The following is a 27,031-nucleotide window of genomic DNA, read 5'->3' on the forward strand; positions in this document are numbered from 1 at the left end:
TAAGGTAATCATCCCTCTTCCATAGGTGAAGACACGGAGACTGAGAGAAGTGAAGTGACACACCAAAGACACACAGCAAGCGGGAGATCCAGCTCTAAACGCCATGTTCTCTGCTGCTGAGCCTCTCACTGAAAAAGGCAGAGAAAGCTGAACACTAAGAACTTCAGGTTGGTTCTGAGTTTGAAAAGTGGTCCGAAGTCACAGGTAGGAATACACACTCCTTTTTACTCCTTTATCTGTCATCGCAAGATTAAGTCACACTCACCTTTTCCACCTTACATAACTCTACACACCATCATAGCATACACACATGACCACGACTGTCTCAGCAGCCAGTGTTTTTGCCCTTCTTTGAATGAACAGGGCTCCAGTTGTGAGCCGGCTAAAGAGAGTTGCAGTACCCCTGCAATGTGGCTGTCCTGATGGAGCTCAGGGTCGCCTGGGCGGGAAGGGAGGGGGCACAACATTCCTGAAGCCTGCAAAGGACAGAGCAAAAGCGTTGCTGTTCTTTCCAGAACCCATCTCTAAAGGCAGGAGGAATGTTTCCCTGAAGCTCTTCAGTTGGTGGGAAAAGTAGATCCTTTAGAGGAAACTTACTTATGATGCTGGAAAAATAGGGTGGTGTTCTCCTAGGACTGGTGAATTTCTGTTGGAGCCACAGAGTGAGACCCCTATTGAGGTCTGAGCCCAGTGCACAGTGAGGACCAGGTGAAAAGGAAGAAGTTATCAAGAAAGCTTTTCAACTTAGCTTCAGGTGAAAAGCCATTATCTTAAGTAAGACAGTTACCAAGAGAAACCTATGACTGTAGGTATGTCACAAGATGTTAAGGCTTCCCCAGGGTAGCTTCATGAAGACCCAAGGTTTGCAGGCCTTGAAAATCAACTGAGCACAAGTATTTTTAAAGAACTGTGTGAGGATTCTGAATACCTATTCATACTTTCACATATGGATATTTCCATATCCAATGTCAGGGGGAAAGGGGGGATATTTACAGTTATAAGAGTAAGGATTTAGACTGAAATATTAGTATGCTCTTATTCAAGGGATACAGGGTTCTGGACTAAGCTTTGTTGGAGCTTTTCTCTTTAGATGCCTTTAGGAATGGAAGATGCATCTCATAATTTAGGAGTTCAGCTTGGAGGTAAAGTGATTGACTAAAAATTTAATAAGTTATATTTATTCTCAAATATTAGTCTCTTAATTTGTTGTTATGATTGTGACCAAAATGGCCAGAAGCAGCAGGACTCAGGAATACCCCCAACAAAGGCTCCTTTTAAAACCACAATTTGACTTGCTCTGGGAAAACAGAAAGTGGGTATTCAACTGGCCAAACAATGGAATCTGGGTGAAATTTCTTCCCTTCCTATCACAGCCCCCTCCTGGTTAAGTGTTGCAGTTCTGGATGACCTTAGTACTCCTTGACCTTCACGTTTAGTAACGGGAGATAGTGTTTGTGTGTGAAATGTCTATTTTACTAGGGTCTTACACAGTGTTCAAATTTCAAAGTAAAATAGTGAGGTGAAAGATATTTTTTTGATATGGACCAAAACATATACAATTATTTCTGAAGAACAAACTGAAAACATTTCCTGGTTTATTTTCTTACAAGAGACCCATATTACTCTGAAGGTATGCAAGCTCTCCCTTGGGAGAAAGCACATACAATCAGCAAGCTTCACCCAGAAAGTAGATTTTGTCCTTAAAGAACTGCAGGGCAGAGGTCCTCCTAGCAAGTGGTAGTTGTTCTAGCTCCCTGTGCCTGTGGAAACAGGGCCCTCTGAGAGACCAGGGCACTAATGAAGCCTCACTATTTACATCAAAATGGACTGATTGGGGCTCTGCCTCTGGGCTGCAGTGAAGGATGATGTTCAACTGTGGCTTGAAAACCAACCAGCATTAGGACCAAGACATTGAGGCTGCAATGCATATGGCCCAGGTCCTAAGAGTCCAAATTGTGTCCATAGCAGAGTGGTTGCCCAGTTGGAACAGGTGCCCAGACAAGACACATTGGTTGCATGGTGACAATAACAGATCACCCCCAGGGAGCGAGCCTTGTGACTTCCCAAAGAGAAACTAGCATGTAAAAAAATGAGCCAAGAAAAGGCCCTTCCTACATCCTCCTCTGCCTTTTGGGGTCCTGAGGCCACTCTCCCTAATTACCTGCTGTGGTTGAGAAAGTTTGCCCATCAAGATTATCACTCTTTCCATCCAGACTGCTTCTTCTAGATCTTAAAAAGCATTTCCAAAACCAGATGATCCAGTAGAAAATGCAATATGGAATTTTACTCTAGAGTCCTAACAACTTTGAAAATATTTCTATTTCTTCAAGTGAATTTCTCCTCCAGAACTCTGAAATTAGGTGTGATAAGTTAATGATTATACAAACAGAACTGCGTTCAATAATTTAATTGGACTCATGCCCAAAAAAATGAACTTGCACGAAATATTAAATATTACTCTTAAAGCAATTTGGACACAGTCACATGAACATCAGGAAAAGAAAAAAAAAATTCTCCACACAATGCCAGGGTTTGGTTTTGTCTGGAAAAATTATGACAACACAATTAAAGGTAAACAATATTTTCTTCAGCTCCATCTCCAGTTTCCCCATCTTGTCTGGTCAGTGTCTGTAGATTTAGCTTTGCTTCTGCCATAAACGTCTGCAGCTGAGAGCCAGGTGGATTGGAGTCATGGGGGGTTGGGAACTCAGTCTGAGAATTGTCCAAATCTGCAAAAGACAGACAACTCAGGTCAGGAGAATCAGCTTGAGGCCTGCAAAGCAGGGGAAGCTAGGACTCAGAGCGCTCTCAAAACCTAGGAAATGCAGGGCCCCTACGGTCAGCCACAGACATAACCATGGAGTCCAATGAGAAGGGAACAAAATGTAATTAAATCGAAGGATTGAATCAATATATCATTAAGATGTGATTGGCTCTGTGTACAGATGTCTCCTATGGCTAAAAATAACCTTTACAAAACAATCCCAGTGAAGTGTCAAAAGGACTTGTCACCATTTGTGGGCAGGTAAAACATTGCTACTGCTGAAAAAGGGGCCCACTGACTTTTAAAAACAGGTTCAAGGTCTTAGGAATAGAGTATACACTCTAGCTACGGGCAGTGAACTAAAGGCATCTGCACAGCACCTTAACTCAGAATATTTCAAAGTCAGGGACTGACCTCAAGACTCATATGATAGAGCTGGGATTGTACTGATGTGGGCAAGGGGTGGGGAGAATGGAGTTGAAGTCTTCACCATTATGCAAATCTGTTGAGACTATACAAATCACTTAGCAGGAGTAGCCAGGTTCCTAGGGAAAACTGTTCCAATATCAACTATGGCTGGCTACCACCACTACTACTACTACTACTACTACTACTTCTTCTTCTTCTTCTTCTTCTTCTTCTTCTTCTTCTTCTTCTTCTTCTTCTTCTTCTTCTTCTTCTTCTTCTTCTTCTTCTTCTTTTTGTTACCTAGCAACAGCAGGGCGTACTCTATTCTCCCTTTTTCTGGTAAAACCCTCTGATATATGGTTTAAGGGATGATGAAAGAGTTTCCTATTTGAAGAAAAGAAAGGTTCTTGCCACAAACTATTTTCTTTTCCTCCTTCTGTTGACCACCCTTCCTGAGGCTCAGCTCTATGGCAAAATTCCAAACAACTGGCTTCAGTCAGAGCAAAAATCCAGGTGGGAAAGATGTATACGGCTAGAACCCACCTGCTCCTTGGTCAGTCATTAATAAGAAGTCATTACAATCATTGCCACATTTTATCCAAGGATTCTATTATTTAGGTGAATACACATAACTGATAGCATTCTAATGACAAAAAAAATGCTTGTAACTTCTGCCCTCCTGATGAGGATGTTTAGCTATTACAGAAGGCAGGGAGCAAGGCCTGGCAGGAATGAGAAGTAAAATGTCCTCACATGGCTCCGTCTTCAGGCATGTGACGCCCTTTGCTACATCTTCTTTCATCATTTCTCCCAGTAAGAGGCAGAGCCACTGGGAGAAGGGAAGCCAGAGCACAGAAAGCAAACACGAGTAACCTGGCGGAGCTGACTTGTGCCTCTGAAGTGGACCAGGGCCCCAGGGGGAGGAGAGGACAGGAGGAGGTAAGGCTGTACCCCACAGTTCTGCCCAGAGCTCTAAATGCCAGTGGGGCACAAAGAAGAAAATTTATTCACCTTTGGGTGACTTGATTTTATTAACCCTGATTCCAAATCCTATACTTCAAGTGCTAGGAACTCACTAACTACTGAAAATATAATTACTTCATGAGGATGCTTCTAACTACCCTTTACACCCAGAGAATGAGCATTTTCTGCTTTTTTGGACACAAGAACCGTTCTGCGTCTTTTACTGTCCTCACTCTTTAAGCCTCAAAATGTTGTAACCCACATTTTACAGCTTGGGAAACTGAGGCCCAGGCTACTTCAATTCTTTGCCCAACACCATGCAACTAAGATCTAATCTAGATTTGAACTCAGAGGACCACTGTCACTTGTTCAGCTAATCACAGTTCTCATGATTCCCATTTCTCACGGTGATGAAAAGGGGTTGACCATCTTGGCTAAATTAAGAGAACTTGAATGTTTAATACTTTATCCTCCCTAAGTACCACATTTTGAAGAGTCACTTAGCAAAAACAAAATTAAGAAACACATTCCAAGCTCCTAAAAACAGGCACAACAATTATTATTAAATTGCAAGCCTCCCGTATTTAATCAGGTAAATATGAACCACCACCCCCAGCAATGATCTCTCTATGAGGGCAAGACAGATGAACCTAAAATGCCCTCTGTGCTATTTTATCACATTTGGAGAAAAAGTATGCCTGTCTGTGGTCACAACAGACGTTCATGCTTTCAATTGCTTTCCCCAGCCGTTGAATGAATAAAGCCATTTAACCTCTAACAACAAATATTCTGTTTCAGTACTCGTGTTTAGTATTACACAACCCAAAACACACACACTCACAGCTCAAAACTTCCATAGCAGAGGCTGGAAGATTGGAGCACAGTTCATGGAAGCCATTCCAGTGCTGCCTCCCAGCCAACAGAAGGTCCAGCCAGGCTACAAGAAATACCACATGGAGAATGAACAACCATCCATTGAATGAGGTGGTTAAGAGGTGACTGGTGACAAATGTGGCCATGCCAGGCACAGTGGAAGCCCTTAACCCATGTACGTTTCCTTTCTCTGGGGGTGCGAAACATGTAGTAGAGAACCCAAAATAATAGTGAGTATAGATAAGACAAGTCATCTTAATGGTTTCAAGAGAAGGCATGCTCAAAAAGAGCCAAAAAAACGAGTGTATATCAGAATTCTCTCTTTTTTTTTTTTTAAGATTTTTTAAGATTTTATTTATTTGACACAGAGAGAGAGCACAAACAGGGGGGAGCAGCAGACAGAGGGAGAAGGAGAAACAGGCTCCCTGCTGAGCAGACAGTCCAATGTGGGTCTTGATCCCAGGACCCTGAGATCATGACCTGTGCTGAAGGCAGACAGTTAACCAACTGAGCCACCCAGGCACCCCCAGAATTCTTTTATCTCAAGTTAAACTGTAGGTTCTAGTTCAGGAAGATACAACAAAGAATAAATGGGGGTATGTGTGGTATTTTTAATCTCCTGTGCATACAGGAGTACAGAGATTTAATGAAAATTTTTTCAGATAAGATTTAAAAAAACAGAAGAACATCTCTAGGTGAGAAACAGCTTTCTGGACCCTAAAGTGACAGACTCATGTTGCTATCCCAGATGGATGAATGGAGGTCATTGTGGCTGTTTATCACCTGAAGGGGAACTCAATTTCCTTCTCTATGTTCTTCCTTAGTTTCCACCTTAACTATTTAGGCAAGGCCAGACAACCTTCTTTGAAATGAGAAACCGTTCCACGACTTCTGATTTTATTATTCCATTTCAACCCTGAAAGAACTCCAGCACAGCAACTGTATACTTCTCAAGGTCAGCCACCTTTTTTCCACACTTCTTACCCCAGAGAATATGATCATTATAGGGAACCCTAAACTGAAAAAACATTTGTTAAAATAAAACCTCACTAAGAAGACAGAATTCTTGACGAATAAAAGTCATCCAATTTTGTGATCAAAATCCCTATGAATTGCTGGACATAAATATAGAATACCTCATTTTTTTAAAATAAGCAAAGAAATTGTAATTTAACAGAAACATAACTTTGTCAGCTATAAAGCAAATGCTATTATAATGAAACAAAACTTCAAACTACAAGGAAACTTTCAATCTAGTGTCACAATACAAATTTCCCTCTTACTTGACCTAAATGATACAATTTGATCTTTGCCATCCTTCTGGAAACTAAACAGAAGGAACATTGTTACTCTTAAAATAAAGACAAATAAGCTGAAACATAGAAAACCCCAAGACCTGGCTAACCCAAGTGGAGAAATAAAGTCTTGGTGCAGGGCTTTCTACCTAACTTTTTTTCATACCCTACAAACTCCATCCTTAAGAAGAAATTTTCTTAGACCCACTATGGGGTCTAAGTCAGTCTGCTAATGAATTTTTTTAAAAATTCTAAGTCTCGGGGCGCCTGAGTGGCTCAGTATGTTAAGCTGCTGCCTTCGGCTCGGGTCATGATCCCAGGGTTCTGGGATCGAGTCCCACATGGGGGGGGGGGTCTCTGCTCAGCGGGGAGCCTGCCTCCCCCCCCCCACACCTGCCTCTCTGCCTACTTGTGATCTCTGTGTGTCAAATAAATAAATAAAATCTTAAAAAAAAAAATTCTAAGTCTCCACGTTTTCACTGATACTATTCCTTTTCTCCTGTGAGGTGAGGTAAGAAGCACCCATGCTATCAAGGGACACGCACAGCACCATGCACGAAGAGACACTGGCCAGACAGTTGCCTGAATTTCCCTATTTTCAGCCTTCAGTTGTAACCTGTTGATTGGCATTTGCATTTATCATTTTCACAATTTGCTCACCTGCTGTTGGAATTTTAGACTATCAAGGAAGAGAATCTGGGGTGTAGGATAGCTTACAATCATAGAAATCAGCTCCTGAAAAGGTGACACCAGCAAGAAGCAAAACCAGCTTTCCTTCCATTGGCTCATCACCATTATAATTATTCTGCGCCAACTGGATAATTGGCTTAAGACCAGACTATAAACTCAAGGTGTACAGTGCAACCATGTGCCATATTAAAAATGAATGAAGGGCCCCCTAAGCTGAGAGTTGAATGTACTCTGTAAACCACAAGGTAAAATATAACCTTGGGCAAGTCATTTCTCCTCTTTGGGCTTCCATTCATGAAGGATTTAACTGAAATCACCATTCTGACCTCTTGAACTCTTCTACTGAAAATTTATAGATCTGTGTTTTGGCTTAGTGATTCACCAAATAATAATCTCAGGGAGCAACAAATGAATGTATTTTTTTAACTGCTTTATGCTCAAGAAATGCAAATTTATTACCTTAAGTTGCATCTAAGAAATGTTTTTAAGGTAATTTCCAGACATGTCCCACCCCTTTTCCTTCATTCATCATAACAACCTATCTGAGCCCACAGAGAGTCCTGAAAGGACAGTATTGGAAAGCTACCTAATGAGAGGATAATGTCCACAGTCAAAACCTGCATGTGATCTTCCCTTCAATGAACAGCAAACTTAAGAGTAACTTGTCATGAAGAAAATGTTTGTGACAAGTCAACAAGGGTCTATCATTTAGATGTAATATAATTAATGTAATATTTGCCTTTTCTGGATTTTCTGAATGCAAAGGCACTTTAAATCATGATAAATTTGAAGCTTTATTTAAATTTTAAAGCACCAGTGTAACTTTCATCATAAATATCAACTGTGGAGGTCTAGACTTTAACTCAACAGTATGGCCAGTGGCCAGGCACCAGCGGCCCAGTGCTACAAAACCACATTGAATCTGCTGTTGAGATCATAGACGATGACTTGCTCAGCCCTCTGTGTCTCATCCCATCCCATTCTCCCAAACAAAACTCACAAAACAGAGCTTCTTATCTTCTGAGTCTTGGCTCTGTTCTTGTTTATTTTAATGAAGTGTTCTGACTTGTGCTTCTTATTAGTATAACCTTTGTGCCTGTTCCTAAAATCAAAATTCACACTTTCCTAGAATAACTCCACCTCAAAAAATTTTTGATTCATGTTCCAAGTCTGCAAAATAAGTTGTATTCCCTACTTAATGACTGATTCATGCTCATACTGTGAAACATTTAAAAAATAGTTTCCTGATGGCATTACTGGCAATCACTATTTTTTCTCAGGATCCTTAATGCACAGCATTTTTCTTCTAATGGAAAACACTTACTGTACAGAGATTGAGGTATCTTCAGAGCAAAGGAAAATTGGTCTATGTCACTAATTTTGCCAGACTCCACTTTCCATAGTGAGCCACAAACGGGACGTGAGCCTCTGGCATGAAAACAAACCCTGAGGGACACCTGGGTGGCTCAGTTGGTTAAGCAGCTGCCTTCGGCTCAGGTCATGATCCCAGCGTCCTGGGATCGAGTCCCACATCGGGCTCCTTGCTCAGCGGGGAGCCTGCTTCTCCCTCTGCCTCTGCCTGCCTCTCTATCTGCCTGTGCTCACTCTCTCTGACAAATAAATAAATAAAATCTTTAAAAAAAAAAAAAAAAAAAAAAAAAAAAAAAAAAAAAAAAACAAACCCTGAGTTGGTATCTGAAGCCAATGATCTCAATTACTGTCATGATTCCTTTACTACTTTTCATGTACCAATACTGCATCTGAACTCAAATAACAGTGCTCTGCGGGGGACTGTGCATGCATGTGTGGGGTGCAGGAAGAAATTTGTAACATATAAAACCAAACTGTTGTCTTTTAAATTGTGACTGTTACAGCTGAACTTTATTTTCTTATCAGTAATTAACATACTTGGAATCATCTGTGAGTTACATAGGTGGCACTGACAAGAAACAAAGCAATTGGAGCCATTGATACAATGAATATTAACACAAGACATGTTACAATACACCAAGCCGGTTATCCGAACTTTGCCTTGCTCTCACTCTCCTTTCTCCCAGAAGGTGGCAATGGTAAGGACTCCTGACTTTCACATTAGCAAGCCTCACAGGAGGATGGGGCAAGTGCTTCTACCTCCCCCTCTTTAGGAGGCATTTCAAAGTGTCTCTCTAAATAAGATACTAATAGGTATTAATGATGAAAGAATCCAGTGGTCAGGTAAGTCAATGCAACTCTGGGTAAATCGAGTTTATTAAGAGATTTCTTAGAATGTTAACAGGCTCTGAGAGAGGAAAAGAGGAAGTGGCATCCCCCAAACCCAAGGAGACTTCTCTCACGGGGTGCTTGGCAGTGCTGTGTTCCATGTGACTAATTTGGGAAAAGAGAAAGATAAATATATTATAGCCCAAGAAAAAGACAATCAATGACCAAGATGCCAAAATAAATCAGGGGCAGGAAGGTGAAAATAAGTGAGGTTTTCCAAATTTGGAAACTCTTAACCCTGTATATAGTGTTCAATGGTGGACCCGGGCAATAATCGTCAATGGCTGCTAAAGTTAACAGGAGAAAGGCAGATGGGGAACCTTATAATGAATGGATCAAGGTAACAATGTCTGAACCCACAGATCAATTTAATATCATAAAGAGAAACAGATATGGTAAGCCTCATGATAGGATGCAAGAGGAAATGTACATTATGTACAGTATAGGAAATCTACTACACTATCTTTATGTGTCAGAAAAGCCTCTATCTAGTCAAATATCAAATACCTATTCCCAACTATCCAGTTTACAGGAAATACAGCGGTAGAATAATATGTTAAGTGACACTACAGAAAAGCAATCAGCAAAATTCAGAAGGTAGGACATTAAAAAAATTTTTTTTCTGGAAAAAAATGTCTTTTCAACAAATAAACAACTTAATCTTTTCAAAAAATTGTAAGACTTTTAAAAAAAGAGGCAGAGAAACTTTAGATTAAAAGAGATTTAAGGGCTATACAAACCAAATGCAGTATGTGAAATTATTTGAATCCCAATTCAAACAAACCAAGGAGAAAAAACCGAGACAGAGAAATTCAAGTACTGACACTATGATTTTGAGTCAAAATTGTTAGAATTTTTTAGGTGTAATAATGATATTGTGTTGATGTTTTAAAAAAACCCTCCTTGTCTTTTAAGAAAGGTACTAAAGTATTTTAAGATGAAATCATAGGATGTCTTGGATCTCTCATGATAACATGAGACAGAGAAAAGAGCACTGATGATCCAAGATTGGCTTGACTATGTGTTGGTCATCCTTAAAGCTGAGAGTTCATTAGACAACTCGACTTTTGTGTACATTTGAAATGTCCCATGATACTTTTTTTAAAAGAAGACTTTATTTATTTATTTATTTGACAGAGAGAGAGAGAGTGAGAGAGGAACACAAGCAGGGAGAGTGGGAGAGGGAGAAGCAGGCTTCCTATTGAGCAGGGAGCCCGATGCAGGACTTGATCCCAGGCCCCTGGGATCATGACCTGAGCTGAAGGCAGACCCTCAACTGACTGAGCCACCCAGGAGCTCCCCATGACACATTTTTAAAAGTCCATAGCTTTACATATACATGGGCTATAAAATTATAAAACATTCTCTGTTATTCCAACAGTGTAGCTTCTGTACATCTGATATAAATGGAACACTGTGGCAATAAATTAGAATCCTCCTCTGGATGTGGAGTGTGTTTTGATCAATTTTAATGCAACTGTATGACAAGTTATTGGCAAGTATGTGTATTTAGGTTTACATCTATTTAGAAAGATATACAATTTATATGAATCTATTCCATAAAATAGATGAGGTTCATTTGAGTTTATAGCTACCCATAAAAAGTGATACAGATTCAAGCATGGTCCTTTGCTTTTGCCTAGAAAATCTTACATTTCCTAAGTGAACTATAATTCAGAATAGATCTTTTATACCCTGGATGTATTTGTGGACGGCAATGAATTGACCAGTTTCTCTTGGAATTTAGATTTCTATTCTTTAGCCTTTGAGTTTACCTAAAACTAAAAAGTACATTTAAGAAATGGAAAGCAGGGGTGCCTGGGCGGCTCAGTGGGTTAAAGCCTCTGCCTTTGGCTCAGGTCATGATCCCAGGGTTCTGGAAAAGAGCCCCGCATCGGGCTCTCTGTTCAGCAGGGAGCTTGCTTCCCTTCCTCTCTCTGCCTGCCTCTCTGCCTACTTGTGGTCTCTGTCTGTCAAATAAGTAAATAAAATCTTAAAAAAATTTTTTAAAAAGAAATAGAAAGCAAATGCATCTAGTATTTTAATATCAAAATATTATATATATAAAATGTATTATATACTTTTTGACAATATATATTTTTGTATTGTCAAAGGAATTAGTTAATATATGATTCAAAAATTTTATCTACTTAGAGCCCTGAGAATCATCTCTTTGGAATTCTTATGTGTAGAAAGTAGTTTAAAATTTCATTAGTCTAGGGTGCCTGGGTGGCTCAGTTGGTTAAGCCTCTGCCTACAGCTCAGGTCATGATCCCAGGGTCCTGGGATGGAGTCCCATATCAGGCTCCTTGCTCAGTGGGGAGTGTTCTTCTCCCTCTCCTTCTGCCTCTCCCACCTGTTCATACTCTCTCTCTCTCTCTCAAATAAATAAAGTCTTTTTAAAAATTTCATTTAGTCTAATCCTTGTCTTCTGAGAAGAATCAAACCAAGTGTGTAGTCAAGGTAGAAGTGCATTAAGGGCTCCTCTTTTTCTGCCAACAATATTATTTGACCTTGAGCCAAAAACATTCAATTGTCATACCAATCCACAATGGTAGGTATATTATGGAATAGGAGTGGGAGAGCCTAATACAAATATAGACACAAATCTAAGCTGAAAACAGAACTCTAGAATACGGGGTGGGGGGGGCAGTGCACCTGGGTGACAGTTAAGCACCCAACTCTTGTTTTCGGCTCAGGTCATGATCTCAAGGTTGTGAGATCGAGCCCTGTGTTGGGCTCCACGCTCAGAACGGAGTCTGCCTCACATTCTCTCTCCCTCTTCCCCTCCCACTCATTCTCTCTCTCTCTCTAAAATAAATAAATCTTAAGGGGAAAAAAAAAACCCTCATGTACACAGAAGGCTGAAGAAAACTTCCAAAAACCATACTTATCTTCATAAAACTATTGAAAAGACATTCAACTACAAAACAAAAACACAATTCCATAAACTATCAACTATAAGAGAACAAATTTCTTGAAATTAAGAATATGCTGGCTGATTAAGAAAAAAAAATCAAGAGCACCTGGGTGGCTCAGTCAGTTGAGCCTCCAACTCTTGGTTTCAGCTGGGGTCATGAGCTCAGGGTAATGGCATCAGGTCCCACATTATGCTCTGTTTGAAGTCTCTCCCTCTGTCCCTCTCCCTATTCACTCTCACACTCTCTAATAAATCCTTAAAAAAAAAAAAATCAATGGATTAGTAGGAGGTTAAGGACAAGAAAATCTCCCAGAAAGTAGGACAAAAAATGAAAAAATGGAAATAGAAAAAGCAAAAAAATCAGAGGACCCAAGAGGTCCCACTTATAACCAGAAATAGTTCCAGTAAGATAATAATGAACAGAAACAGATTTTAAGGAAAGTTTCCCAGAATTGAAGGAAATTAGATTGCAAGATCCTAATGAAAAACCAGTAAAAACGGCTTTAACAAAAGACCACACTAAGACATATAATACAATTCATCCAAGAAGGGATAAAGAGAGAATTCTACAGGTTTCCAAAATTGAGAACAGGTCACAAAAGATTAGAAATAAGAATGCATCAGACTTCTCAATCACAACGACCCAGAGAAGTAGAAGAATCCTTCAAAATTCTGAAAGAGAATAATTTTCCACCTAGAATTCTAAGCTTAGATATCTTACAAAAACCCAAGTACAAAAGTAACAACAACAACAAAATGGAATAAAAAAGACCTTTCAAACTAGTTAATTGGGAAAAATGTGCTTTCACGACAACTTCTCTTAGAAAGTTTGGAGGTCAGCTCCAGCAATTAAATAGGTCATAAAAGATAAAAAAAAATGTGACTGAGAACATAGGATCCATCACAGGAGGGATATGAACAGTGCTCCAGGTAACACCTGCATAGCAGGGGCACCTGGGTGGCTCAGTGGATTAAAGCCTCTGCCTTCGGCTCAGGTCATGGTCTCAGTGGGGAGCCTGCCTCCTCCTCTCGCTCTCTCTGCCTGCCTCTCTGCGTACTTGTAATCTGTCTGTCAAACAAATAAATTAAAAACAAAACAAAACAAAACAAAACAAAAAAAACACCTGCATAGCAGGCCTGGACCAACAAGGACATACTGGAACAGGAAGACAGAGGATCCTAGAAGGGAAATTTCAAGGAAATTTGAAATGAAGCTGATAGATACTGGATGTGTTGAGTATGTATGTACAAACTAATATTGGTCAGTTACTGAGAGGTATCAGAAATTTGGAGGAAGGCATAGTGGAAGGAAGGAAAAAATAAGCAGATGAAAAAGCCAGATGGTTAAAGACTCAAAAAGATAGAACAGAATAGTCAAAACCAACATTATTTTAAGTAGCTTCTACACGAGGTTGATTTTTCTCCATCTTGAAAGAGCTCAGCTCTCACAAATGTCCTCTTCCAATCTTAACGTGTCCATATATAACTGTAAATATGATTTCTTGGAAAACTGTTTCTCAACGTACAAAACATACTGAACCCATTTGAAAAGAATAAATGTGCCTTATGTGCATAAATAAGACTAAACACTTGAAATTCCAAAATCTGCTGTGAGGAAAAATACCTTTATAGTCAATTCACCAAAGAGGAAACCCAAAAAGGAAATAAATACAAAAAGATAGTAAATCTCACTAGTAATTAGGGAAGTACAAATTGAAAGAATGTGAGTTACCATTTCATACCCATGATATTGGCAAAATTTAAAGCCTAACAATATGAGTGTTGGGGAAGTTCTGGAAACCTGGAACTCTCATATATTGCTGAGAATTCTATAACTTTAGAGAGAAAACAGTGATACCCAGCAAAACCAAAGACATCCTGACCACTTTAAGGTGTTATCATGTAAATAAACTCTCATTCATTTGCACAAAGAGAATGCATAAAAGGATGTTTACTGAGAGTCATTTGCAAGAGGAAAAAATTGGAAACATCCTAACTGTTCATTACTAGGGTAATGAACACACTGGTGTTTATTCCTATAAGGGAATAGCATACAGCAGTTAAAATGAACTACCTGAGCTACATATATGAAGATGCACATTTAGTGAAAAAAAAAAGGTTGCAAAAAGGCATACACATTATGTACTTATATAGAAAAATAAAAACAAAAAATATAAGTTATTTATGCACACATGTATGTAGTAATAGCGTAAGAACATACTATAGAAAAAATATGCACCAATTATGGGATATTGGTTAGCTCTAAATAGAAAAAAAGGAAAACTAAGAAGCAACATTGTATCTAACATTTTTTTAAAAAGGCAAAGATAGTGCTCGCTTCGGCAGCACATATACTAAAAAAGGCAAAGATATCTGAAGCAAAGATGGCAACGGGTTAACATTGGCTAAATGCATTTTTCTGTACTTTTCTGTAAGTTTGACATTTTTTAATAATTAAAACTTTTTTTTTTTTAAGATTTTATTTACTTATTTGACAGACAGAGATCACAAGTAGGCAGAGAGGCAGGCAGAGAGAGAGAGAGGAAGGGAAGCAGGTTCCGTGCTGAGCAGAGAGCCCGATGCGGGGCTCAATCCCAGGACCCTGGGATCATGACCCGAGCTGAAGGCAGAGGCTTTAACCCACTGAGCCACCCAGGTGCCCCAATAATTAAAACTTTTAATAAAAAATACATTAAAATACACAGCAATCAATTATAATATGTAGTCTTTATTTGGATTCTGAGTCAAAAAAAGAAACTAGGAAAAGTATACACACACACACACACACACACACACACACACACACAGAAAACAATTAGGAATTTAAATAGCGACCATATGCTGATACTATGGAAGTTTTGTTCATTTTTCCCTTGGTGTGATAATAGTTTTAAAGGGAGCCTTATCTTTTAGGGATATATACTGAAATGTTATGGATCAATAAATGTTGACCCATGATTTTTAGATACTGCTTCCAAATAATACTGGGTGTGCTGGGAGTTAAGCTGCTGGATGAAACACGACTGGCCATATGTTCTTAAGTTTTTCAAGTTGGGTAACAGTTACTGTGTGGTTGTCATACTCCTGTTTAATTATGTACATGTTTGAAATTGCCCACAATACATTCAAACAGACAAAAATGTCAAGCTCAATGTTTAAATCAAAATTAAGATATGCATGGGTGGCTCAGTGGGTTAAAGCCTCTGCCTTCAGCTCAGGTCATGATCCCTGCATCCTGGGATCGAGCCCCACATCGGGCTCTCTGCTCAGCGGGAAGCCTGCTTCCTCCTCTCTCTCTGCCTGCCTCTCTGCCTACTTGTGATCTCTATCTGTCAAATGAATAAATAAAATCTTTAAAAAAATTAAGATATGCAAATTCCAGAGTCCCTATTAAGAAATAGGAACAACTGTTTAAGAGTGCACTGAATTAAATGACATGTAGGTCTCCAGCTCAGGGACACAGCACTATTTTCACAGCTCTGAAGTCCTCTAAAAGATATAAAGACCATGGATTCCTAAGTACCCCATGCCAATTAGAGTGACTTTCTGGAAACTGTCTGCTTCATGACCCTACCCACACTGAAAGAGTTATGCCTCTCATTTTGCTAAGAGAAGTGAATTCATTTTTCTGCCAGGTGAATAAGGCAGGAACTCGACTCAGGAATTTTAATGCTGCATTTACTTCTTCCTGACTCCATAGAGGGAAAGCATCTGTTAAAATTCTTGAGCATACAAGATCCAGTGTTTCTTATTAAAACAGAAGAAGGCAAGCAATTAAATACATCCAAGCTAACTAGTTCTAACTACTTCTTAATACTATTACTGGACTTCAAAAACACTGGTATCCAATTCTTTAAAGGTCTAAAAATGAGGTGGTTTGGTTTTTTTTTTTTAACAACTACAGAATTATGCAATGTCAAACAACTTACATGCCTTTTCTGTTCTGAGAAATTGGTATTTACAGGTTTCATAAAAACAAAATTTTTTCTTAGAAATGAGAAACATTATTTTTGTAATTCTATTTGTTTAAAATAACTTTTGCCAAGAAACCAACCTCCAAAATATATTTTGCAACTGCAACTTTGAGTTCATGCCACTCAAAAAAGATAATTTTAAAACATATTGAATATATATAGAAAAAATATAGAGAATAATATATATAGAAAATATAGAGAAATACATAGAGAGAAAAATAATACATAGAAAAAAATGTTTTGTTCAATATAGATTTTCACACCCTTGGCATTCTTTTCACATTTGTTTGTTACCAGGGTAAAGATAACTATATTCCATTTTTAGAAATTAAACTTAAATATTTTTAGAAATTGTACAGTGAGAAAAGAAGGCAGTTTGCAGAACAGAGACAAAAATAAGGATTTTACCAAAACAGCAATCAAAAGAAAGCATATGTGTCAGAGGATTAACTGCTCTATTCATTGGAGCCATCTTCCTCCAAAGAAAATTATTTTTTAATTGTCTTAGGAATACTAATGTCATATGAATCTACTCTACCTGTTAATATTTGTGCTTGCTGGAGCCTAAAGAAAGCTAATTTCCCTAAGTGTGCACTATATCTTCCTCCTCCAGATAGAACTCTCTCTTCCCTAAACAACTCTTCGCAAGAAGGAGCCATAGCATTACCATACAAGTTCTCGTTAGTGGAATCAGCCACCAAGAGTAAGGATCACGAAGAATAGCTCAGCTACTCCCTTAGTGACCAGCAGCCCTCATTCCTTACAGACAACGAGGGCCACTAAGCACACCATCCCAACAAAGCCTGTTAGCACATAGCTGGAAGATACAGAGAAAGAGAACTATAATAAAGGCAAGACATCCCGCTCGGTGGCTGATGAATACGGTCCACAGCTGAACACCACTTCCCGGACCCACCAGAGAGTGAGCTTCCAGGCTTGGTCGCCAGGACAACTTTGGAGAGGACACAACGTCTTCACTGAACCCTGAAGTCTGACCAGGATGTCAACAGAGAGCAATGGCCTCACATGGAGGTATTCCAGGTGGAATTTGCAACTCTTGCAAAGGGGAGAAAATGCTAGATGCTATCAAAAAGGACAGTTGTCAAGTTTGGCTGAACTCTGAGTCTATGCAGGTGAATCCAGGCAGGGGGAGGAGCTTGAAAGAGTAGCCTATCGAGGGCCTTGCCTGGAAGTGTCAGCAGTTCTTACTTGAGGAGTGAGCATGGCAGCTACGGTGATCCGGACCTTTATATGGTTGCCCATCAGTCTCCACACTTGACTTTTATCTGCACATACTGGGCCCCTGCAATGACACTGTATTCCCCTGGGTGTGCCTACCCGGACTGAAACCACATTTAAGTCAATCAAGTTTCCATTCCTTTGATGGACATTCATTGTTTGTCAATTAGTAGAGAGGGTGTTGGAGTGAAAACTGGTTTGAGGGGCACCTGAGTGGCTCAGTCAGTTCAGCGTCTGCCTTCGGCTCATGTCATGATCTCAAGCTCCTGGGACTGAACCCCACACTGGGCTTCCTACTCAGCAGGGAGTCTGCTTCTCTTTTTCCCTCTACCTCTACCCCTCCCCACTGCTCGTGCTCTCTCTCTCTCTCAAATAAGTAAATAAAATATTAAAAAAAAAAAAAGAATGAAAACTGGTTTGAGCTTCTTTTTTTTTTTTTTAAATTTATTTATTTGACGGACAGAGATCACAAGTAGGCAGAGAAGCAGACAGAGAGAGAGGGGGAAGCAGGCTCCCCGCCGAGCAGAGAGCCCGATGTGGGGCTCGATCCCAGGACCCTAGGATCATGACCTGAGCTGAAGGCAGAGGCTTTAACCCACTGAGCCACCCAGGTGCCCCTGGTTTGAGCTTCTTATCCATTTGTTCTTCACTCAGCAAGTACTCAGTGCTTAGTGGGTTCTCAGCACTGGGCTGGCCATGAGGGAAACCAAGTTGACCAAGACCTTGACTCAGTACCCTATCTAGCCTATAGTATGTACAATCGCCATGAAAACTTTCAGTTTCCTGGAATTTAAACAGGTATCTATTCTAGAAACAATTCTACTCCTAGGTATTTATACAACTGGAATGAGAACATAATTCCCAAAAAGAAACTTTGTAGAGGAATGTTCACAGCAACTTTATTCACAGTAGCCAAAAATGAGAAATAAGCCAGGCGTCTATCAACAGAAGACTAGGGAACTGTGGTAAATTCATCAATGCAAGATGAGTCGGTAGTAAAGGTAGTAAACTACAGATTCACGCAACTCCATGATGTATCTCAAAAACCTGTGAGTGAAAAAAGCTGAACACAGTAAGGTTCATAGTGTCTAATTCCATTCCATTCTAGAATAAGCAAATTAACCTATGATGTGGAAAGTAGAGGAGTAATTGCTTCTGGGGGTAGGGGTTGGTTGGAAAGAAGTAGAAGGAAGCTTTCCGGAGTGACAGAAATATTCTGTGCCTTGATACTCTTTTCACCAAATAGACTGAAGAGAGTTAACATGTGACCATTTCACTGTATTGTGAATTATAACTCAAACAAAATTATATAAAACATCCTAGAGTCTAAACATTGTAGAAAGGAACGAAAGGGTGTGTTGGACACATAGGATTACACAAGAGAGATCCCTAACCCAAAGGGCATCTGGAAAGGCATCTAGAAGTAAGTGACCCTGGAGCTCAGGCTTGAAAGATGAGTCAGAGTTAACCAGGATGCCATTTACAACAACGTGGATGGAACTAGAGGGTATTATGCTAAGCAAAATAAGTCAATCAGAGAAAAACTATTATCATATGATCTCCCTGATATGTGGAATTTGAGAAGCCAAGGCAGAGGACCATAGGGGAAGAGAGGAGCAAATGAAACAAGAGGAAACCAGAGAGGGAGACAAACCATAAGAGACTCTTAATCTCAGGAAACAAACTGAGGGTTGCTGGGGGGCGGGGGGCAAGGATAGCAAGGCTGGGTCATGGACATTGGGGAGGGTATGTGCTATGGTGAGTGCTGTGAATTGTGTGAGACTGATGATTCACAGACCTGTACCCCTGGGGCAAATAATACATTATATGTTAATAATAAAAAAAGAGGGGAAAAAAGTGTAAGTGGATAATAAACATATGAACACCACCAACAAAAAACGAGTTAATCAGGATGGAAGGAAAGGGAAGGAAAGAAGACATTCCTAACAGAGGAAGAAGATGTACAAAAGGGGTGGGGTGGGCGCCGGGATGTCACAGGGAAAACTTCCAAGCACTGGACTACAAGGTGAGAAGGGCCCAGACCTGGCCTCCAGAACCCAACACAAAACCTCCTGTGCTTTGTCAGGGAGGACCCCACCCCCACCCCACCTCAGCACATGGCACCTTTGAAAAGACCCAAGGAAGCGAACCCAGAACATCTCTAAGAAGACTGGACACAAACCCTTATCCACAGGTCCAAATGCTGACCTGGGAGCTAAACAAAGCTCTACCTTAAATTCATATTGGATTTGGTTTTCAAAAGACAACCCATCTGGTTAATCGTGTTGGGATCTGTCATTTGGATTTCAACCGTTCCCAAGGGAGAGAAAAATGTGTTTGAAGGGTATGCCGCAGGCACTGAATTTATTTCAACATCCACTTACATCACATGTTTGCTCCACTGTATTTAAAGGAACAGTAGCCCCGCAAGGCGCCAGGCTGGACAGGAGGAGGATACTGTGGTTAAATATGAAGATTTGGGAAGGGTCACTTTCGGATACACATGAGCACAACTCAAGCTGTGAAACCCAGTTGCAAACCCAGCATTTCCCAATATTGTTGTTATGAGACCTGTCCATCATGGAACACCTAGTGGCAGCCAGTATAGTTGTGGAACATGTTCAGAGACGGGCCTTCTTAGGTAAAATCCAAATGAAGTGCAAGACTTTCCGGCTACAGGAGCCACTGCCCGGAAGCAGTCCAGCGGCTCAAGTCTTCAAATGCACTTCCTTATGATTTATAGCTTTCTTAACACCAGGTCTAGTAACAAGTGATGATTCTATCTATGGAGTATCTCCAAAGTTCCAGCTATTTTAGACTTTGTCTTATGTAATCGTCTTACCACCTCCAAAGCGGATACTATCAGAAGTCCGATTTTATATGCAAGGGAGCAAACGCACCAAGTCATCTGAAATACGTGCTTAAAATTTCATAGATAATAAATGACAGAGCTGGAATATGAAATGAGGCATAATTTCCAACCGTTCTATCTTAAGCACCGTGCCAGCCAGCCATCTCCACTATACAATATTAACCCATCCTCTGTGCCTTCATCCGTTCATGTAGTCATACACTCAAATTCCTCACTTAACAATGAATGCTGATGAAGTCATGTCAAGTTCATTACATTGGAAAATATGTTTTTAGTCTATGTTGGCTGAAACTTGGTTTTGGAGATGAGAGAAGGTGGATTCTTTATCTTCTCCCTTTTGAGTATCAGGAGAATACCCTGTCACCTACTTTTATCCTAGGAACATATCTGGTATTGGCCATTCTGGCCAAAAATGGTATTGCCAAGCAGGTTTCTACCCTAGTAGCTTTTCTGAGTCAGGTTTGATTCAGTCATTGAATCAAGCCCTTCATGAAATACATTTTCTGGAATTTTCCTGAACCATAGATTCTCAAAGCTGGCTGATAGACTCTATATTTAAAAATAAACAAACAAACAAAAAAATTACACACATACACACAAACCCTGAAAATAATCGTTCCTAAAAAAACCTAAAAATCCTCACCAACAGCCATCACTAGAAGTATTAATAAAGTTGTAGAAGTTCTCGAAGTTCAAGAAAACAAGTATTTTACCTTTAAGCCCCCCTTGATTTATGAAAATAAGATTTAATTGTGTCCCTCTGTGGGTGGGTATGTAGGTGTGAATCTATCTTAACTAGTAGGTAAGAGATTGAATTTGACAAATGTATCTGCAACACCTACATATCACTATAACTGTATCTCTTATCTGATAATTATCAAATATTTTAATTTACTAGCAACTCCATCTGCAAAAAATTCCTTTCAGACTCTCACCAGGTCAAATGACAACTTCTTGGAGTGGGTAATTTTAACGAGATTTCCCCCAATACTTCCTTTGTTCTCAGGCTCACCCAGTTCAGATTTGGGCTTTGTCCCCCAAGTTCATTAAGGCATCTCAGAGCAGAGGAAGCTCATAGAAGATGAATTTAGTATCTGACCTTTCACAATGCTTTACCCTCAGGCTACTTGATCAGCATTAAATAACTAAAAAATATATATTTTTTTTACGTGTAAATATAGTTCAGTGGAATATCCTAAAAGAAAGCTAACAAGCACTCCCCCAAGCCCTTTCTGTATTGCCACATTCTCCCTTCCAGGGGGATGTGATTCTAGTCTGCAGTCCCCAGAGAGACATCAGTGCGCAACTGCACTTTTTCACACTGGAGCCCGAATGCAAAATGTGGCCTCATTACTACATGCCGACTAACAGACCATCACATTTTGACTAAAATGTTTCTTACATTTTCTCCATCTGATCTATGTGCCAATGAAGAGGAGTTTGCATATGTAAGACCCTGTGAGCGTATTTCAGAGCTCATGCTGAACAGAAGCGTCAAGCATCTAAAAATATAGGATGAGCTCTACTTGTGTATAATCTATCATGCCAATCTGGATAATTTAACAAATAATCAAAAATAGTACAGCTTTGGGAGGAATAAATTTGTCCGGAGTCAGAAGTTTAACCTACTCATGGGAAGTAATACAGCTCTGAAAACTTCAGTTTCTTAAAAGAGGGTTCACTTTTAATCAGCTGGGATATACATTAAGCTTCCATATTCTTGTTATAAGAACATCCTCAAAACATAACCATATGGAAGCAAGTAAAGACAACATAATATACATACATCCAAGAGTTTAGGCTTATATAATTTCAAGAATGTTTAATAGTTCCATATTTACTATGCTAAAATAAGAAAAAAACCCAGCAGAGCTAAACAGTTAACTGCAAGGACACATCTGAAATGACAAGAATATAAGCTTAAGATCTTAACATACAGATTCCAGAAGCTTCTGGCAGAGCCAAGTATGTGAATTCTCTGACTTGTAATATCACACCATCCCATCTTCTGCCATCTGCCTCTAGCAAATGTCAGTGTATTCCCAGGATGGAAACAAGCTTCCTTTCTGAATCATTCCTACAAAGACTTCAAAAATACGGCCTGCTGCAGTTGAGCATTATTGCCTTGAATTCAGGAGAAAAAAATTAATCCATAGCCTCCTTCAGGAATTCAGAAAAATCAAGAATTCCCTCATTTAAATGACTAGTGTCTAAACTGAATGAGGCAAAGACTCCCATACTGACAGCCCAGTGAAGGGCCAAACCATCTTTGAGAAATGGGAACTAGAGTACTCACAAGCTCCAAGATGGTACTGAGGATTCCAAGGACATGTTAGAAAACAGAACATTAAAATCACCTCCCCATTTGGGGTTTTTCACGAAGAGGCCTTCAAGCATGCAATTTCTGTTTTCTGTTGCTGGTGGATTTATGAGACTCTCAGAGTGCAATGCCCTTATTGCAGTGTTACAACATTCTGTATGATTAATTGATTGCAAATCACTGCAGAGGGTGCCAAGATCACTGGTAGGAAGCAGGTCATTAAATAAATAAAACTCGGCCAATGTTTTGCTTGTAAACGTTACTTCCAAAGCCGTACAGCACAGCACCATTCCTTACAAAATGGCCTCAATTCACCAGAGAAGCAGAGTGTCCTATATTTTTGGCCGATGATGCAAATATTCTCTATTTAATCCAAACATCCAGCATGTTATGTTTGAGGAAGAAAAAGCTGTAGTGTAATGAAATTTGCACAAAGAGAGCTATGGAAAAGAGTCATCGTGAAAATAATTAAATTTTGCACAGCCTTACTGTGAAATTTTTCTGTGAAAGGCCCAGAGTCCTATCCTGCATAACTGGAAACTTTGCAAGATTACATTTTTCCTTAGGTAAATCTTCAAACTAAGCAGTGATGTTTCAAATTAAATTGAATTAATATGTCATCCAGAGAGAAAATGGAGACCCTGGCCCCTTAACCGAGGAAACTCAACAGCAATTTATCATGGCAAATTAACAGCTCCGTAGATCAAAACTTGGGCCCAGTGGTTTTTTTTATTATTATTATTATTATTATTATTATCTGGCTCAAATCTGTGCAAAGCAACAGGACAGGACTTCTTCCCCTCAGCCAGCTGTGTTTGGGAACTGACCAGCTGAGAATATGTAGGTGCTTTCCAGTTAGTGTAGAGTAAAGCAGAGGGAAATATTCCTTACGGTGCCACCACACTTAATTTGAAGATTGCTAGCATCAATACGTGATCGTTCAGGCAGTATTTTAAGTCTGACATGTTAGAAAGTCCTGCCAGGGAAATTGGTTCACATTCTAGGTGTATATTTAACTAAACAAATAGTGTTTGTTTTGCCTGGGGAAATACACTAGACTTAAATAGGATTTAGCAAAAGAAAAAGAGTTAAAGAAACCATTTCACTGATATGGAGCTGACTGCCCATGTTTAATTCACTGGTGTTTGAGCTACTATTTGGTTAAAAAAGAAATACTTCAGTGAACAAATAAGTTGACTAAGTTATTGATAAAACAGTTAAATGCTAAGCTGCTTATACGCCATCTTCCTAAAATGACAAGGATAGGTTCATTTCTACTTGTTTAGAATAAATTAAAGCAGTTTATGAAGAACACATTTTAACTTTTTAAGTTTTCATTTGCCATGCATGGTTATGTGGGACTACATATAACATTCTGGAAAAATTAATCACACAAAGAGATGCTCTCTAGAGTTGGACCAAGAGTACCTATAGCAATGTGTTAAACAGGACGATACATCAGCAAACAAATTTACTTCAACATTAATTACATAGGAAGAGAAGTTGATAACTGTTAAAGTTTGCTGCCTAGAATCCAGTTAGGGATTAAAGGCAAACAATCTGACAGTTACTCTGACATTTTAAGAATGCCACTTAACATACGCCCATCTTAAAGGTTTTGAAACTCAGTGGATCCAGTGAGCTAGTCCCCTCTAGCCTACCTGCATTAACCACCATCACACGCCACATAACTCTGTCTTTTTTCAACCTCTTCCCATGCCTCAGTCCAGGCAAGCTGTGTAGCTCAAGCTTACAGGTGCTGTCATTTCTGCTAAAGAGTAGGGACCCTGACTCCTTCATTTACGTCATAAATATTTATCCAATGTTCATTTTATGCCAAACAGTGTGCTTGGTGCTTCTGAGAGAGCAAAGAACAAAGGAGACGCATGTAGTTTCCCCACCCCTGTGAAGCCTTTTCTGTACTGAGGCAAGCAGACATTACATACATTATTACACAGGTAATTAATTCAAATTATGGGAAGTGCTAATAAGAGGTATGTCCTGGCAATTCTGAACCTTGATTTTTATCAGTCTATCCAGGACTAATAAGAACAAATTGATTCAGAGTAACCAAACTCAAAAGGAGACCGAGGTCATAAACCAGAGCACAATTTTTAAATCTTAGAGTCAGGAATGGTTCAAACCAAAATACCATTGGCCATTCTCAATTTTCCTTCTAGTTGAAAAACCTACTCAGGGAACTCAAGCACAACTACAAGATTTCCTGGGGATACACTGACATAATGGAACCATTTACATAATATAAGCAGTAAGGGTTGGAAGTTCTATAGGTATGGGAGCTCTATATGCCAAACTGAGATGTTAGGTCTTGTTGCCAGAATACTTCTTACATTTGGTTCTGGAAACACTGATGACTGATGTAGACTGTTCCTCTATGGAGAGGAACAAAGGGAAGCTAAATGCTGTGCTGTTGAGATTGCCTCTCAGGACAGCTGTGGTGACACAACCAACACCCCCTCTCAGACCAGTACAGAAAGGTAGTTGGGCTTTCTATTAGATTAGATTTCCATTGTGAGTTAAGAAAAAAAAATTTCCCCAATTTAGTTCTTTTCCTAAATCTAAATCCTATCAGCTTTAGTGACATTTAGGAGACACATCTTTATCCGTATGCCACCCCTGAATCACAATCAGAATTAATTACTTCCAGAAGGTAGGAAGGAAGCAGATATTCCCCAGATCCCTGGACATGGCAGGCATTTTCCCCCCATTTAGCACTGTTAACACTTCCTTCCAGATAGTACGGATGGAGAATTAAGGCTTAGGAATCATGCAGCCTTAGAACCCTGGGTTAGTGTTTGAAGTGAGGTTCTTAAACATCAAGCCCAGCCCTCCAGGTTGGCATTGCAGGGATAGAGGACAGGCTGGCTGCTTTGGAATCACCTAAGGTGAATGTTAGATACACAGATTTATAGGCCCCAGCCATGTCCTACCAAATGAGAATCTCTGAACAGAGGAGTTCATACTTTTATTGCATTTTTCCAGAAACCCTGAGGTGTAGCCAGCCACAGTAACCATGGTTCCAGCACCAATCCCACCCATGACACCTTATGTCTCTTCAGCCTCCTGTTTAGACGGTAGCCCTCCATGACACAATCATAGGAATTTGAATCTGGAGTCGGGGCTGCGGGAGGGTCCCTCCAAGTTTTAAGCCACTGGCCTTAAAAAGTCCACCCATTCAACTCTATTTTTCTAAATTCATCTTTTCGCAGAGACTCAACAAAAAGAGAAAAGTTGCCTTTTTTGAAAAACCCAGTGACAATCACTGTCATTTCACAAGATTGCTGTGTAGAATAAATGAGATGATGAATTCAAATGTGTTTTTAAATGGCATGAAGTACCATATACTATTTCATTATTAATTCAACCCAAAGGCAATTGGGATAAAATTTCCTAACCAGGAGTAATATAACTTTCTCTCAATTCAAGTGAATAAAAAAACCCAAACAGCAAAAAAACAAAAGCAAAAGAACAATAACAACAAAAACACACTTTTACAAATAAACTTTTACTATAACACAGCCCATCTCGTTCTTTACACATTGCCTATGGCTGCTTTTGAGGTACAACGGCAGAGCTGACCATATGCAACAAACACCAGATAGCCTAGAAAGATGAAAACACTCACTGTGCGGTCCTTTAAGAAAAAGTTTGTCACCCACTGGGCCAGACGGCCATATTCTTCTTAGGCAGACATAAATTAACTGTCCTCAGCCAACCACTTCACAATTTAAGCAAGCTCTACAAAATGGAACCTTCATTGCAGGATGGACATAGGGGTGAGAAAGGGTCCCAGATTCTGATCTGTGGAAGGAAAGATGCTTCCTTTCCTAGTTTTGAATCACTGTCTCATGAGTCAATGTGACTGATAGGAGCATACCTTGTCCTTCAAGCATGTTTGGTTCATAAACGGTTGTGAACTTTCCTTCCAAACCCAACCCATAATCACTTCAAGAATAAAGCCACACAAGGGGCGCCTGGATGGCTCAGTCCATTAAGCAACTGCCTTCAGATCAGGTCATGATCCCAGGATCCTGGCATCAAGCCCCACATCAGGCTCCCTGCTCTGTGGGGAGCCTGCTTCTCCTTCTCCCCCACTTGTGCTCTCCAGCTCTCACTCTGTATCTCTCTAATAAATAAATAAAATCTTAAAAAAAAAAAAAAAGGAATAAAGCCGCACCATATAGGAAAGGCCAAATGTGTAGTCCATAGACCACATATTTACATATATATTTACATGATTTACATGAATATGTACATATATATACACACATTTATGTGTGTGTGTGTATATATATATACATATATATACATTTATGTGTGTGTGTGTGTGTGTATATATATACACATATATATATTCCCCCCACTTGTTTTAAGCTAAGGATGACCCAAGCCCAGGCCAAACTCTAGAATCATTCATACCAAATGGACTCTCA

At 39.6% G+C, this 27,031-nt stretch overlaps 1 protein-coding gene across 1 annotated transcript in view; it reads right to left on the bottom strand.

Annotated features, from left to right (window-relative positions):
* Positions 1–1,565: 1,565 nt before the first annotated feature.
* Positions 1,566–27,031, bottom strand: part of ARHGEF28 (Rho guanine nucleotide exchange factor 28) — a 123,417-nt gene continuing 97,951 nt past the window's right edge. Inside the window, exon 28 of the mRNA XM_080803776.1 lies at positions 1,566–2,729. Coding sequence (XP_080659902.1) covers positions 2,566–2,729 — 164 coding nt within the window. The 3' untranslated portion in view covers positions 1,566–2,565. The remainder of the gene's footprint in view (positions 2,730–27,031) is intronic.

This window comes from Martes martes, assembly GCF_963455335.1.
Source record: "Martes martes genome assembly, chromosome: 5".
Classification (NCBI taxonomy): Eukaryota; Metazoa; Chordata; class Mammalia; order Carnivora; family Mustelidae; genus Martes; species Martes martes.